This window comes from Sebastes fasciatus, chromosome 18 (assembly GCF_043250625.1).
Source record: "Sebastes fasciatus isolate fSebFas1 chromosome 18, fSebFas1.pri, whole genome shotgun sequence".
Lineage (NCBI taxonomy): Eukaryota > Metazoa > Chordata > Actinopteri > Perciformes > Sebastidae > Sebastes > Sebastes fasciatus.
In genome coordinates, this window is record NC_133812.1 from 12,648,978 (window position 1) to 12,666,392 (window position 17,415).

Here is a 17,415-nt window from a genome sequence, read left to right on the forward strand (position 1 = left end):
CTACACACTGCAGAGGAGTTAGTTTAGCTCTGAGAATATCTAGTGAATGTAGGTGCAGGTGTCGCTGTTCACAAGCATTTCTGATTCTTACAAAGAGTCCCTTTAAGCAGGTATTTACTGCAGAGAGGTGTCAAATTCAAACTGGAACAAAAAAATATTTGTCTCTCGCTGTTGACTACCGTTCATATTTTTTTCCAAAATAAGATCCCATGGTGGTGAAGGGGAGGGACTCCGCCTCGCTATAGATCCCCCAAAATATTATACACTGCTCCTTTAAGAACTGCATTTTATTGATATTATTATAGCCTATATCAGCATCAAAATATAGGCTACTTAAAATACCAAAAAGTAAAAGTAGGCTACTCATTATGCAGAATGACCTATTTATTTCAGAATAAAAGCCTATCATGCTATTATTACTGCTAATTATAAGTAATTAGTGAGATGCAATCTGAAGAATGTCTATCACTGTTTTAATGGGCAATGAAAGTAGCCAAGCTAGTATTTCACTTTCACACACACACACACACACACACACACAGAGAGAGAGAGAGAGAGAGAGAGCGAGAGAGAGAGAGAGAGGCTGTCTGGTCGCTTCCGGCTTCAAACTCTCAGACAAACAGCGCTGCTTTACTACGAGCTTCAGAGGAGTCGAGCAGCACACATGACACACAACAACTAAACTACTCTACATGTTTCCTGAGAGGAGCAAACTGAGAGAGGATTTCACTGCTCGGTACGAAACGCTTTGAAGTTTTTTCCTAAAATAACCAGAGAGGAGAAAACACCATCAGCAGGAGAGAAAGACTTCTTCTTCTTCTTCTTCTTCTTCTTCTTGTGTGGAGGAGGACTTTCTGGTGAAAAGGTGAAGAAGAACCGGCGGCTGCGTCGAATGGAAGAAAACCAAAAAAAACACAACACAAGAAGAGGAGATAAAACAAGTTGTTTTTGGTGCAAAAAGGAGCCGTATCTGTGCATGTTCCCCAGTAGTCAGACACCAGACTGAGAAGAGTCATCCTCGGTTTATAGCTGCTGGTATCTGGTTGTAATATCACCAAGAAGACTAATAAAAGTGTCCCGGAGAGAGAGAGAGAGAGCTGAGCAGCGCTGAGGTAAGATAACATACACTGCTGCTGTCATGGTCAGGACCTCCATCTGAGGAGGTTATTACTGTTTATTACACTTTAATATGCCACCACCACCTCTGGTGTAGATGGAGAGGGAACAGGGGAAGTTGGCATACCTTTTATTAACTATTTGAGTAGTTTTAAAACAGTTTTATCCTCATTTTTAATAAAACAAAATACAGTTTTATCCTCATTTTTAATTAAAAAAAATACAGTTTTATCTTGATTTTTAATAAAAAATATATAGTTTTATCCTCATTTTTAATCAAAAAATATATCTGTAGTACTGGTAGAAGTATTTAGTCCTCTTGAGACTTACATTACAGATGCTCTTTTTTAAATAACAGCTGCTTTCCAATGACATACAGCACTATGTAATACTCTATACTCATTCTAAGCCATAGTAATACTTGGATAAGGTTGGATTTGGACAATATTTGAATGCATCTGAATCCACTTGTCACAAAGCCAGATCATTTTTACTATCAAATTCATTTATGTTTAGCTTTCAACAACTGTTTGTTATAAAAACCTGTTTATGCTGAAGAACTGTAACTCAAATATTTATTTATCCAAATAACTGAAACTCAAGTTTTTCCAGGTTTTGTACAAATTTGCTTACCTGAATGTTTTGTGCATCAATGTTTGCTCATTAAAATACAGCTTGGAGCCGGGAGACGACTCATTTTACCAGTTTGATAACCAGATCCAAAATGGGACCAGCTATAGTAGGAAACCCAGCACTTGCATTGTATATGATTAGATAATTAAACTGCATTATATTAGAGATTATGTATAGGGTTGCTTACTAATGATTATTTTCATTATTTGTTAGTCTGAGATTATTTTCTCCATTAAATAAATGTCAGATAATAAAAAAATGGTCGTCACATTTTTCCAAATCTCACTTTATTTTGTACAAAAGATATTCAGTTTACATTAATATAAGAAAAAAAACAGCAAATTCTCATATTGGAGAAATGGAAACTAGGGGTGTCACGACACATCGATCTGGATCGATATATCGATTCAATGATCGAAGATCCAATATCATCGATGCATGTCGTCATCTTTAAAACAAACCATTATTTTGAAATTCCCACTTTATATTTATTCTTTTTTTTATCAAAAAGATATTTTTCATTTAAATGCCTGGAAGAGCCCAGTTATAAAATTGTCAAATTTTATTTTAGTTGCTTTTTGTGAGGTGATATAAATGTAACTGATTGTGTTAAATGTACATATGATATCGTCTCATATCGATCGCAGGCCCCTGAATTGAATCGACTCAAAATCGTATCGTGGCAGACTTTGTGATATCGTTGTCCACAGCTTCAATATAATATCGTATCGTGATGAAGCTTGTGATTTACACCCCTAATGGAAACGTCAATTTTTTGCTTAAGAAATTACATCAATGAATAATCTGTTAGCCTATCAAAAGAGTTGCTGATACATTTTCTGTTGATCAACTTATCGATTAATCGACTATTTGTTGATGCTATAGTTATGTCTAATTTTGTTTAGGTCCCCCTCAAGGCCATCTTGAGGTATTTTTCCCCTCTGGAAACCATTAAGCTGTAAGTACTTTGACTATCCCATCTGCTGGGAGTGGGTCTATTGTGTTGTATAGTAATTTAAAACCGCAATATTGATTGTCATATAATAAAGTTTAATTAGTTAGATTAGAAATAGGAGTGGCAAATCTACATTTCCCACAATGACCCTAGTACACCCAGAGATATAAAATGGATTTAAATAGTATAAACAGAATGTGTATCATCGCTGTATTATGTCGTCACATTGCCCTACTCTGCCATCTGCTTATGCAAAATTTAAAAGAACAGTCAGCATCTTTAAAACTTCTTCTCAGCCGAGTTTAGCGTACTGTACATAGAGGTTTATTGCCCACTTGTGTAGGCGAGTGGACAGTTTGTATCTTCATGCGGTCCCACTCAATCTGACATTAGGCTGCGCTGAAACACACACACAGCATTCGGAGGTACTATATGTGCCGTTATATCATCATAACATCACAACCAGTAGTTGTTGAAAATGTGACAGGGTAGCACATGCAAGATTTCAGAATTATGTAGGACAGATGGATATTTTCTGCTGACACGTGCACCTTTTTGGACAATATTATCTGCAAGGGAGGTGGAGACAAGTGGGTCTCAGAGTGGGAACGAGAGGAGACATTGTATAATCAATGGCTTTCCTTTTTTGCTGAATGTTTTCTCCCAAGATATATACTTCATTTGTTTATAATCTGGTTCAGTGGATGTCCTCTGTTAAGGCCTTTTTTCCTTGTGAAGCAACTTTAAATGTGAGATCGACCACAGCTAAGAGTCAGCCCTTTTCATACTTTCAATATCCGATGAAACTTTCATGATCCCTGTGGGGGAATCTGACCTTTTGGTAAGCACAGAATTCAGAGGAATGGAGCCTGAGCTGTCCTTTAGTTTAGCAAAGAGAAAAAACAAAAAAAAGCTTTTGGGATGCAGCTAACCATGTTCAGCATGCAGTGTGAAAATGGTTCCCGGTGCCCAGTGCTGCTTCATTACAGCAACCGAGCACTGAAAGTAAATCCGCTACTTCTGCATGAAAGATTCAGAATAGACAACCAAACCAAAATAGCCTGTAAACACCTCTCTTTCCCTCCTCAGCCTCCTCTCTTTCCCTCCTCACTCTCCTCTCTTTCTCTCTCTTGGTCCCTTTCCTCCCTCTTTATCTACTCTAGGCCTGAATTGTGCTGTTTTCATTTAAACTTAGCTGATGCAATGAGCAGATAGAAGTGATTATACAGTGTGAAAAAAAGCTGAGCTGGTGGTTAGTAAACCATCCGAGAGACGAGCCATTTAAGATTGTTTCCTGCCTCTCTAACTGCGTCACTCCCCAACAAGGAAACCCCATGTTTACCCAGTGGTTCATGACCCGATGTCTTAACTTATCTGGAATCAAAACACATCCCAAGGCAGTTTTGGCAGCTCGGCACATGACAAGAATACCGGTGTGCTTGAATGAGCCCCAGAACTGGACTGAAAAAAACAGCATTTTGCTTTCTAGACATTGGAGCTTCAGTTTAGGTTTGCTGACAAGTTCTGCAAGACAGAAAGTGATTACATAACGTGATGTGAAAAAATATACAATACGATTCTGTGCAACACGCACACATCCCATTTCGCTGCCAGTTTACTGAAATATTTACTGAAGTATGAAAGGAAAAAATTCTCTCTAATATCTCATCAATTCCTGTATAAAATGATCTCTTGGCTTTGAAGTTTCATAATATAAAAAAATGATTTGCCTGTAGTCCAGACACCAGCTTAGTAATGACTTGTGCTTATCTCACGTGTTATACAAAGCAGACTGTAAGTCAGCCAACTACTCTGCGTCATCACTCATCTGTCTGAATGATATACAAGGACGCCATTACAGTCTACAGTTGGTATTTTTAAGCTTTTGTCTAAATTGAAACACAATATGCAAACCCGCCATTGGGAAATTGGATGTTTCTGCAAGTGTTACACCGTTTGACCGGCGCGCATCAAACACCTGTTGTCAACAGTCAAGCTTATTTGCATAATTTATTTCAGTTGTCACTACCTGTTTTGTGCAGGACGCATTACTACAAGTGGAAACTTAACCACATGAAGCATTAAAATGATGATTGACGACTGTATTTGACTGTATCGTGAGTGGAGCCCAAGTGCGTCCAATTCACAATGTAAATAGCAGATTTTTAGAGTAGCTCACCTGCCAACCATCTTGGTTCAGGAGCCAAAAAGCCACGCTTTTGGTTCCTCAAGGCCTGTTTCCTACAGGAGTGCTGACCCTCAAACTGTTGCGTAGCTAAAATAGAAAGCGCAGCACTTTGATTTTTCTTGAAATTTCAACAAACTTAACTAGTTTATTTTAAATCAAATGATCCTAAGATACATTCCGATGTTTTCGATTCTGTCTCGTTACAAGCATGGAAAAACCTCATTTTCAAAATAATAATATTTGAATGTAAGAACTTAGCAAATAAATGAGTCTCTTAAAGCAGCAGTAGGTAGAATTGGAGCAAATATTATTAAAAAAGTTATTTTTATAAAACAGTCACTATATCATGAGAGTAGTGCATGAGACAGGTAATCTGGAAAAAAATCATGTGCCTCTGTGTCCTCCTGTGCTCCTAACGGCATCTGCAAGGTTTCACAGACTGGAGGAAATGAAATGAATATGAAAAATAATCAATATTCTGTTACTGTAATGCCTATTTCTCACCTCAAATGTTTTCAGAAACATCTTGTAGTGTACTGTTTAGCTGTAAAATGAGAAAGTTTGTGACCCGATGTTGAGATCAGTTGACGAAATACCATATCGAGTTCGCAAGTGATTGACAGCTGCCTCCGTTGAATGAACAGCCAATAGGAACTCTCTCTCATTCTGAAATGACCTGTGATTGGCCAAAGTCTCCCGTCACAAGCTTGATCTTTTAAAGCCTGAAAACAGAGCCATGAGGAAGTGCAGAAGTCTAGTTTTCTCTCAGAACACTTGAATTACAATATGCTGAAAGGTTATCAGGGAATTTTTGCCCAATGATGCCAAAACCTTTGTGCCTACTGCAGGTTTAAGGCATGATGATTACTTACTATTTCTTTAAACAATGTTGATCAATCTGAACAAGATCAAAAACATGCAATAGTGAACGTGCTGTGTATTTTGCAGCAAAAAGAGAAGTGCTCATTCAGTGACTCTGGGTGTCTCCACACATCTTTATCTACGTCAAGGAGATTCCTCGGCTGAACTGTTGCCCTTTCTCCTTGTTTTTCCCCACTCTCTAGCTTTCCTTCTCCTTTCTCTGTTTAATTCTGCCGGGCTGTGTTTGCCTCTCTCTCTCTCTACCTCCTGCCCTTTCTCATTCTCCCTCTCTCTGCATGTTTCTCTATATCTGCCCTTTTCCATGCGCCTCCCTCGTTTTCTCCCCTGAAAGAATGTCACCTTTATAAGAAGCTAATTTCAAACAAACAGTGCGGTGCTTGCAGGATCGAGCGGAGCAAAAATATTGTCACAGTTTTGGTCAGGCTGAACTTTGGCCGTCGTGTTGCTGCTCCTTTTTTAGAACAAGTTGGGTCCAGCTGTGAAACAAGAGCACAGAAAGGCTTATACAGTCAAATATGTGAAATTCTTACGAGGTTTTTAAGGACATTCTGGTGTAGATTTACTGGCTGATTAGTTTAGTTTGAGAGGAGGATTGTACTAACATTGTAATAAAACAGCTGTTTGATTCAAATAAGCATTATAATAATCTCAGTTTCTATGAAATATTAACAGGAGGAAAAGCAAAATATTTGAAACATGTCCTTTCCATATTTCCCTCCAATATAAATCTCTTAGTTTTAATCCAAGCAGGAACAATGATATCTTTTATTTTGAGTTAACATCAGCACTACATGAATAATCCTCTTTGTCCATGACGCAGTTAGAGAATGGAAAATTGAATTTCCACTGTCTGTCCCTTTTGTAAAAAGGGCTTTTATTCAGGTTTTTCTTCTAAAAGAATGTTTCTCATTTGTAAAATGAACTTCTTTTCTTTTCTCTCAGTGGCGGGTGCAGATTTTTCTGTCAGCGTGGAGCCGTCGCTGCTGACTGAATACAGAGGAAACACTGAAGCTTCAGGGGAGATTGTCAGATGTGTACCCAGCACCCAAAGCCCCTGGCCTGGCCGCGGGGATGGCAGCCTCTGCCCTGAACCTTAACGGCCTTGGAGTCATGAACAGGTCAGTGTACGACACATTTGTGGCTTTTATTGTTTTAAGACTACACCGTTTTCTTGGAGAGCTGTCAAGAATGCATCCTTAAAACATGTTTGTTCAGTATGGTTTGTTGCAGCTGAGAACCTGTTAGACCGGACTGGTACGATTACTTGTTATTTTTCATACATTACAGATTTAATCAGATTACACATGGTTAGGTAACATAAGTGAATTACTTTCCAGTCCTAATGCTTAGACATGTTTTTTATTATGTGAAACTAACATTAATTAAGTTTTTAATACTTATAACCTGCCACAGTATGATGTTTCTGGGTGTGTTTTTTCTGTGAAGAGGCAACAGTATGTAACACTTATAATACTATGATAGTTATAGCTGGATACACACAAGCCAACCCTGTCCTCTCCTCTCCGCAGCAGTAACCAGTTTCACACCCAGCCAGGCTCCTCTAGTACCACTAGAACCAGCCCAGTCAGTCGTCCTGTGCTGCCGGTTCCAGATCGGAGCACCTACTGTCAGTTACTGGGTGGGGGAACGTCGGGTGGAGGTCTCTACAGCCCAACCAGCCCTAAGGTAATTTAGTGCCACATCCAACCTGAGAGAGCTGAATCTGAAAACACGATTTATGTGCTTTCCTATTTACATTGTCTCCACTGAAACACCAAAACAACAGAAAAATGCAAATCTATTCAGTTTTCCATGTCAACACTACAGTGATTCAGCAATAAGCGATATCAAAGTAATGTAAGTTACATGACTATATCCTGACAGTAGTACATGAGCCAGATAATCTATTTCAAAAATCATGTTCCTCTGTGTCCTTCTAGTGCTCCTGAAGGCATTTGAACCCCGCCCGAACCAAAACAACCTGTACACTGTTTAGCTGTAAAAATTTGAAAATTTGTGACCCGGCTGCCATGCTGAAAGGAGTCGAGCCAAAACCGAGCACCGCCCACCAGCCGGAGCAAAATTTCTCATTTTACAGCTAAACAGTACACTACAAGATTTGAGGAGAGAAATAGGCATTACAGTAACAGAATATTGATTCATATTTGATCAGTGCTGCCTAGTTTGACCGTTTGATCGGAGTTTGTGAGTTTTGCGAGCAGTGATTGACAGCTGCTGTAGAGACTGCTCGGTTCTGATTGGATGTTTTTCTTTTGGGCACAATCAAATCTTGCATCTTTTTTTCTGATTATCTGTCTCATGCACTACTGTCAGGACATAGTGACCGTTTTATAAAAATAACTTTTTTTTAATCATCAAGTTATCGACTTCTGCTTTAAAGCAAGATTATATAACTTTTGAAAGAAGAAATAGCACATATATTCTCTTACCAATGACAAGTCGAACTAATAATTAAATGCACCCTTGCTCAGTTCAGTACACTCAGAGGTTTTGCTGCTACTGCCATACTTGGTCTGGTATGACCAGTAGCTTATGATGACTAATGTTAGCTAACGTTAGCACACTTTAGATAGATATTGTTGTATAACTTATATTACTAAGTCAGTTCACTGACAATACAACTCTTTTGTACCTCTGCTACTGTTTCATTGCGTTTTACCGCGATGCTATAATTTCCTCTTGTGCCTACAATTACATAATTGTACTTTAAAGCTGCAGTCGGTAACTTTGAGCAAATATGATAAAATGTTATTTTTATAAAACGGTCACTATATCCTGACAGTAGTGCATGAGACAGATAATCTGTGAAAAAATCATATTCCTCTGCTTCCTCCTAGCGCTTCTAAAGGCATTTGCAATGTTTCACCGCGCCTGAACCAAAGCAACCAACCAGTGATTGACAGCTGCTGCAGAGACTCCTCGGCTCTGATTGGTTGTTTTCCTTAGGCGCTGTGAAATCTTGCAAATGCCATTAGGAGCACAGGAGGACACAGAGGAACATGATTTTTGTCACAGATTATCTGTCTCATGAACTACTGTCAGGATATAGTAACTGTTTTATAATTTATTTATTATTTTTTTAATCATATTTGCTCAAAGTTACCAACTGCAGCTTTAAAGGAAATTAAATAACTGGAAAATAAATGCAAAAAAATAACTTTTATTAGTAGTTTTTGCAGTTTGTTGCCAAATAACTGCAGATAATTTCCTCTCAACCGGTATATCAACATCAATTAATATGAGTGAGTCATTTTTGGAGTGCCTCTAATCCCGTGTTGTGTGTCTGCTCCCTAGACGAGCCCTCGAGCCCTGGGTGGAACCTTCGTCTTCCCCTCTTCATCCTCGCTCTCCCCTATCCCCACCCCTCGCGCTCGCTCCCCCTCCCCGCGAAGCCCGGAGCTCCTCGGAGTCAATGTGGGCCAGCGGGTCCGCCGACTGAGCTCGCCCGGCGGTGAGGAGAGAGGGGAAGGAGAAGGCCAGGAGGAGAGAGGAGGAGAGACGGGAGGAGGAGAGAGGCGAGAAGAGAGGAGACGCCAGGCACAGCTGCTGCAGATACACAGAGAGCTGCAGAACGTCGAGGTGATTTTATTGTATTTATTCGTGTCTCTGTTTTACCCCTCTCTGTCTTTATCTAGGAATGCAAATTCCTAGAAATGTGTAGGGCAAGTCAGAACAATACCAGTAAGAACTACTCTCACCCCGCTTGATCCCAAAATGTTATTCAAGCTGTGAAATCTGAGCAGAACAATAGGAAAAGAGTGTTTGGACCGATGCTCATACAGTATTCATCTTTTTCTTTTATGTTTTTAAGATAGGAAAGCTGGAAAATTGGACTTCCATTTCTGAGAAAGGGCTTTTATTTTGATATTTTAAAGAATGTTTCTCAGTTTCATACTGTTTCACACTTACTCTAATTCATTTCCAGTTATCTTTTCCTACCATCATCATCCATCATTCCTAAACTCAGATTATAATCTCTCCAGTTTGGAAATCCGTGGGAGTTGACTTTTATTTTGAAAAATATATTCGATAGACATTTTTATATAGGTTTGACTATACATATTGTCATATTTCCCAACCCTATTTAGTATCAATACAGACTACTTCAATTTGATGATGAATATACAGTGTAGTGCATTACACTACTGCATTATCTGTTTAGTTTCATATCTGAACTCTTTCTCTTCTTTGTATTTAGTTGAATGTCAACCCACATTTGTGCTCTGCAGACTGCAGACAGTCACACATTGAATTTGTAGCTTGCCAACATTTTTTCCATTTTTCAGTCCAGTCAGTTTAATGCCAAATATTGGAAAACTCTAGAGGCTCATGTCTTTTCCATTTTTTTTTAATATCAGTAGGAGGTTGTGATGATAGTTTTTTGTCATATCAGTTTATCTTTCTCACATCAGTAAAGGTCCACACCTGTGAAATGATAAGCACTTAACCCAAATATGAAACCAATGCATCAAAGTAAAACTTGTCTACAGTTACACCAAGGAAACCAGCTGCATTTAGACCCTCTTATTTTCTCTGTGTTTTCCAGGTCAGGGGAAAAGTGGGCATTTTCGAGGCCCACATTTCGGGAATCCGTGCCCAAGTGTTGAACACTGAGCTCCAGCGCAGCCCTCGGTCTCCAAGACGATCGCCTTGCCAAAGCCCTTCCCATCCCGGCCAACGAAACACAGCCCTTGAATGCCCAATGACCCACCCGCAAGAGAGTAAAGTTCCCCCTGTTGTCCAAAATGGAAGAGAAAGGGAGGAAGAAACAATGGAAGGAGAAATGAGAGGAGGAGGAAGGAGAGATGATGAGAAGGACAACAGTGCTATTAAAACAAACACAGAGAACAAGACACTGATTGGTCAAAATGGGCGCCATTCAGAAACAACAATGCAAACTCCGTGTTTAGACGGACCGTTTGTCGTTGAGACATTGAACTCAAATGCGACAACAGACAGAGAGAAAAAAGAGGGAGAAAGACTGGGAGAAAAGGATGAAGGGGAGGTAGAAAACAAACAAATGTTGGGAGACGAAACAGAACGGACAGAGAGAGAAGTGAGAGATGAGAGAGAGGACCGGTCGTGTCTTGACATGCTGCTCCAGACGGAGGCAAACAGGTTGGAGGTTAACCCAGAGACAGATGCTTTTCCTCGGGTACAAAACAGTGAGAGCTCCCCTTTTTTGATGGACACCGATCACACCTCCAACCACTCTCCCTCCATCCCTCCCTCCATCCCTGCAGTCATAATAACTGACCACGGTTTGGAAGGCCAGCCTCTAACCTCTGAAGGCCCCGGCTCAGACCAGGGACTAGGCTGCACCCCTAGCCCCAGTTCTAGCCCCGTGCCTGGGCCAAACTCCTCCAACCGCTCCCTCAGGAAGCTGTCGTCCTCCTCCGCCTCCTCTGCCGGTTTCTCCTCGTCTTGGGAAGAGTCGGAGGAGGATATTTCCAGTGATACAGAGAAAGGAGAGCAGCTTCTCAACCCTGCAGTCCTCACGTCTCAACAGAAAGCAGTAAGTAGGGCCAAGTAAGAGCGTGTCTGCTGGTGTGTGTGTGTGCTACAAGCTGCTCGCAAATTCAGTTGACCTTTTGTAGTTTTGAACGGCGGTGACCTTTGGAAACTGCATTCGCCGGGATTTCCAAAATATTCACACAGGAAAAGTCAGAAATTATTTATTTGGGAACGTCAAAGGATATCTGAGAATTTTAAAGTGTTGTTTTACAGGAATATACCAAAATGTTCTTCAGACTGAAATATCTCAACAACTATCAGATGGATTGCCATGAAATTGTGTACAGACATTCATGTCCCCCAGAGGATGAAGCCTACTGACTTTAATAATCCCCTGACTTTTCCTGTAGCGCCACCAACAGGTCAAACGTTTTACCTATCCTGTGAAATATCTCCACATCTCATACATAGATTAGATGGTAGTAGATTAGCATAACATTTTGGTACAGTACTAATTAGTAGGGGTGTAAGAAAACATTGAGTATCGTGATATTATGTTTTGTGATACTGTATTGCTTCTCAAAAAACACTGTTTAATTAATAGTTTACTTACAAAGATGATCTCAGTCAATACTAGGGCTGGACAATATGATGATATATATCATCAAAACGATATGAAATGTCTATCGTATATATTTCTCTATATTGTTTCTATCGCGATATAGGCTAGGCCTATATTTATTTATTTTCTCTCTATAATTCCACTTAAAACTGTTATGTTCATTTTGCACTCAAGTTCTTAAATTGAGAAAATACTTTTAATTTATCAAGTATTTAATTCACACAGGAGTATTAAAAAATAGGCTGTGGTTATTTCATATATACTGTTTATCAGAAAACATGCTATATCGCGATATATATTGTTATCGAGATATGAAATTATTACCTATTATTCATGATAGAAGAGTTTGCCCATATCGCCCAGCCCTAATTGCATCAATTTATTGCATTAGATCATACGTAGTTTTCAGCTGCTACATTGTTTTGATAGCAGGTTAATTTTTTTTCATCATAGAAGTATTCAGGTTTGCGAAAAAAAAGTCCTGTAATTTTCTTGGTAAGAAGACCTTGATATTTTTGATAATTTAAAATAATCTTTGACAGACTTTGACAAAAGGTCATTTATTCAAACTCAAAACCTAGCAAGCGCAGAACTGGGTGATTTTGCAACCAATCTCGCCAGATCCGTTTGTCTCGTCGTGGGTCTCTGTTAACAACCGTGTCTCGAAATGTGTGTGTTGGTGTGTTTGAATGTGCCCGAGCATGTTGCTGGGTGCTCCTGTGTCAAATTGGCCGGAGCTCTCTGCCTGAGTGATGGTTGACATTCACGGTTAACAAAGCTAGCTCTGTGCCCCAACCTGTGTGTGTGTGTGTGTGTGTGTGTATAGGGGTGTTTTTAGTGTGCGGGTAATGTGAGGGTGTGTGTATGAGAGAGAGAGAGAGAACGGGTGATAGAAAAAGGGAAAGCAAGAGAATTTGCCAGTCACACACACTTAGGTTTTGCCTGCATTTGGACGCTGTTCAAAGAGGAGGCTGAGGCCTGTTTGGGTATGTGTGTGTGTGTGTGTGTGTGTGTGTGTGTGTGTAGGTGGGTGGGCGGATGTGTTTTTATTTGTAGCCAGGATGAGTTCACGGGGCCACTTCACTTCTGCTTTGAAACACGATTTAACAAAGGATTGTATAACTGATTTTTACCAGTGTTTCTTAAACAATGTGTCCCAAAATGTCCCTTATTTTAGGACTTCACACTGCAAAAAATATTTTCTTCTAGGGTTTGTGGTTCACTTCTTATCAGTTGAACTATCATGAATCATATAATGAGCTTTAAAACTAAGCTGTGTCTTCCAAATGAGTGTGCAAGCCTGACCATGCAAGCATTTGAATACTCATCACCCTGCAATCAATACGTTATCTGCATGTTTCCATACATATTTTGGAAATGTGGTCCTTCTAATCATTATTAATCATGCTACATTTACATGTTTGCTTTCATTATAAGAGGCAGCGGCAACAGAAAACATTTAATATTCTTGTTATGATTTATGAGACTCCAGGTTATGCATGATGGATGCAGTTTCCTTGCGTATTTAATCGAATGACCCCTCCCTAAGCTAATGTCCCAGCTCTCTCAGGTGACACAGATTCCAAACGATTTGTTTAAATGAATTTGGCTGACAGATTTGAATAGTGTTTGTATTGCTCTTTGCATATTTCCGGTCATTGTTTTTTGCTTAATCCAGGCAAAGAAAGAGACAGAAGCTCCCCGCTGGAGGTTGCAGCTCACTGAGGGGTTTATAGTTGCTTGTGAAAGTCTGGATTCCCCCCCCCCCACCCCCCCATCGCAGCACAAAGATGTCAAACATGCGGGGTTATTCATGGTCTTGTCTGCAGCCTGTTTTAAGGAAACCTGGTGTATGTATGCAAGAGGCAAACATGCAGAAACACATAAAGCGTGCTTGCTTGTGTGGGAGGTGTGTAGGAAAGAGGAGAGGGACAGAGAGGAGAGGAGTGATACTGAGAGAGGAAGAAGAGTGAGCTTGAGACTGGCAGAGCAAGAGAGACAAAACAAAGAGAGCATGAGATGAAAATTGCACATTATTTACTGCGTAGTAGCCTTGACATTAAGGGAAGACATGTCTCGTCTTCTCATGGCTACTTATTGCAGGAGTTTACTTTATTTGGCATATAATATTAAACACTTTAAGGACATTATACATACTATGCGAAATACACAGATGTATAAGGGTAGCTCTGGTAATAGCCTACTATAGGGGTGTAAGAAAATATCAATACACATGAGTATCGCGATATTATGTTCTGCGATACTGAATCGATTCTCCAAAACACTATCGATTTTTAAATAACCTCTTAAAAATCTGATGGCCCGCTGTCGGGCTAGGTCACTATTCAATCTTTTGGAGGTTGTGGCGACCTCAGTGTTAAAGCTACTTGAAGATACTGGCATCATATGAAACTAGAAAACCTAAGGAATCCAGTGGTGAGACGCTAAATAACGCTCCAAAATTACGTCAAATGTTGGCGAGGAAAAACTGGAATGGCCATTTTCAAAGGGGTCCTTTGACCTCTGACCTCAAGATATGTGAATGAAAATGGTTTCTATGGGTACCCACGAGTCTCCCCTTTACAGACATGCCCACTTTATGCTACTCCCATTCAGTTTGGGGTAAAAAAACATGCAGTAAAATTTTTTTTATTTTTGCCGATTCTAAAAATGGTGTATTTCTGGTGTGTCTTTATGACAGTTTTCCTAAAATTAGATTTAAAAATTTGCTTACAGTATCACAATATATTGCAATATATTGAATCGTGACCTCTGTATCATGATACGTATCGTATCGCCAGATTCTTGCCAAAACACTGCTATACTACTGTATACACACCATGGTTGCAGAGAAAGATAGATGCCTACTTGGTGAAAAATATAAGAATAAGACCAGTGCTCTCTGCACAATACATTTATCACTATTATAGGTTCACCTTTTGTTTTAAAGAGCTCTGTGTGTTTTTTTATCCTGGTTGTGTTTCATTTTTATGTATAAACACATCTGCTTTGTTATGGTCATCAGCTTTTGGATGATATCAGCTCACTTTTAAAGAGTGTAGACGCTTAACTGGTAGAGGCTGGAATCGGAGCAGAGCCATATATAGACACTATTTGGCTGATCTTTTGACTGTTGGGCATCTCTCCAAGGTTAGGAGGCACATATGTGCTGCCAGTTTGTTCCAAGTAATTGGCAGCAATAGGGGCACCTGCTGCAATAGATTGGCATCTGTGTTTTTTCTTTTTTTCTTTTGTAAGATTTCAGTTTGAGTTCTGGGGAATGAGAAGAAAGCCAGCAGCAGAGTTACGTCTTTGTTTTGTAATTTTCCCTTTAAGCATCAGCTCAACGCCCATCAGAGGAGTTTGAAACCAAACCTCGTAGAGATACATGGACATGCAAAACACAGGATTTAAAAGAATAAAGAGGGTTTGACTACAAAATGACCAGGTCATCAACACAGCTTGGAAAACCAACAATACACAACAAGAATCATGGGAGTTAGCAGTAGTTTGCACACGCAAGTGTACTTGCAAATAAAGTTGAACCAAGTGACTCCTGGTCTTTTTATCAGCCGGGAAGAGAAGGAATGAGCGAGACCCGTTGCTGGTGTGAGTTCATCCCAGTACGAAACACACAATAATCGTAGCACTTGCGCGACTTTTGGGTGTGTAGTCTTTCTAATTACATATTTTCACAGTCTGATACTTACGTCTGAGACTTTCTTGACTTTCAAAATTATCTTTTAAATTGATAAACATCATATGTTTGATTCATGGCGCAATTCAAAAGGGATCAAAACAAATATTTGTCCCTCGCCATTGACTACCATTCATATTTTGTCCGAAATAAGGTCCCATGGTGGTCCACCGGAAGGCGAGGGGCCTCTCTATCGTCGATGCAACAACAAAAATGTGTAATTTGAAGTCATTGCCTTTAGCTCTGGGTAATTGTTATTCGCTATTTTTCACTATTTAAAAAAAATATTTTACAGTCTAAAAGATCAGTAGACTAATTGTTATTTGCAACCCTTAAACACAAAACCTTTTTTTCACTCTTTACAGCTTTGATTAGTTTTTTATTTAGTCAAAACTTAGCTGGAGCTGCGCTTAAACCTGCACCACTATGTACAGAAAACCCCAGCATCATGTTTCAGCTTTTCAGACAGATTGATGAAAGCGACTCAAGCTAGTGGAGCAGCAGAAGCTACAGGAAGTGTGGGGCAGGACTCATGAAGGTCTCGCTATAAATGATGCAGAAGGTGTTACTCGTACTGTAAGCAAAACTTAAGGCGGATTACAGTTTGGACCCATTTCAATACACCTGTCGGCCCTGATAATATGCATTCAGTAGATAAACAGATTGTTTTGGTATGCAGATTGCAACCCAAACACACACTCACATACGCTGCTAACAGACCGCCACACCCTCCTCCTTACACGCCACATAGTTGCGCCCTGCAGAACAACACACTACTGTATATAAGCACTGTCATTGTTTTTCTCTAACTGTATCTAATGTCACACTGACTCACATCCCTTTTTTATGATCCTCTGAAATGTGGTCACACACACGCTGACCCAAACATGAATCTTCACCTGCACTTGTTTATCCAACCGTGAGCCTGAGCTCATCTCCAATACCAAAAAAAGAGTTTTTTAGTGGTGAACTGGACGAAAACTCATTTTTATGTCCTGAACTGTAACTCAAGACACACACACACACTCACACACACACACGCACACACACACTGTGTTTGCACTGCAGTGGAAAATCTTCACTACCACGGCGGCCGGTTGCCTAGCGACCCTGTGACGTCAAACCGAGTTTCCCTCTCACAGCTGTATGTGTGTGTGTGTGTGTGACAGAGAGTCTGCGAGTTTATGGGTGTGTGTCCAACTTTTGTGTGTGTGTGTGTGTGCGTGTGTGTGTGTGTGTGTGTGTGTGTGTGTGTGTGTGTGTGTTAGTGCCTACTTGGTTTACTGTGAGAGGGGAAACACCGGTCAATTCTTCATTTGGTGTTTCTGTGTGAAGTTGCTGCCGGTATTGAGTGCGTGCATGTGTGTGTGCTCAAGTCAGGTCGGCCTGCTGTTACTGACATTTTATGTGAAAGGATATCTAGTAGAAGTCAAGTGTGGTTTCACATGGTTTCAGAGCTGTCAGAGACACACTGGGGAAACCCTACTGGATGCGTGAATGCAAGTGTTTGTGCAGAAAAAAGGGACGTATGGTACGCCTCATAGACTGGAGATCCATGAGTTGCATTTCTAAATTTAATGACCTTATTAAAGAGGACCAAATGTGTTACTTGGTGACATCACCACGTTACGAAAGAAAAGGCGGGACTTCAGGCGAGGCGTTACAGGCAATTCAGGAGCACCAGTACCAGTTTCTGTGGTACAGAAACTGGTACTTACACTTTCTGAGTAACTCCCTTTGGCGTGACCTTTTACATGCACAAATAACTATACAGTAAAGGAAAGGGAAAAAGCACAAAACCATAATAGGTTCTCTTTAACAGAGTTCTTCTAGACCCTTTAGTTAAG

The 17,415-nt window shown here is 40.0% G+C and overlaps 1 protein-coding gene across 2 annotated transcripts in view; it reads left to right on the top strand.

Moving 5' to 3' along the window:
- The first annotated feature begins 622 nt into the window (after nt 1-622).
- Nucleotides 623-17,415, top strand: part of LOC141755691 (inositol-trisphosphate 3-kinase B-like) — a 33,593-nt gene continuing 16,800 nt past the window's right edge. Inside the window, exons 1-5 of one of the 2 annotated variants that reach the window (XM_074614788.1) lie at nt 623-1,112; nt 6,717-6,892; nt 7,304-7,460; nt 9,090-9,374; nt 10,342-11,310. In XM_074614788.1, the coding sequence (XP_074470889.1) occupies nt 6,846-6,892; nt 7,304-7,460; nt 9,090-9,374; nt 10,342-11,310 (1,458 nt within the window). In that variant the 5' untranslated portion in view covers nt 623-1,112; nt 6,717-6,845. The remainder of the gene's footprint in view (nt 1,113-6,716; nt 6,893-7,303; nt 7,461-9,089; nt 9,375-10,341; nt 11,311-17,415) is intronic. The other variant, XM_074614790.1, reaches the window with a different exon arrangement.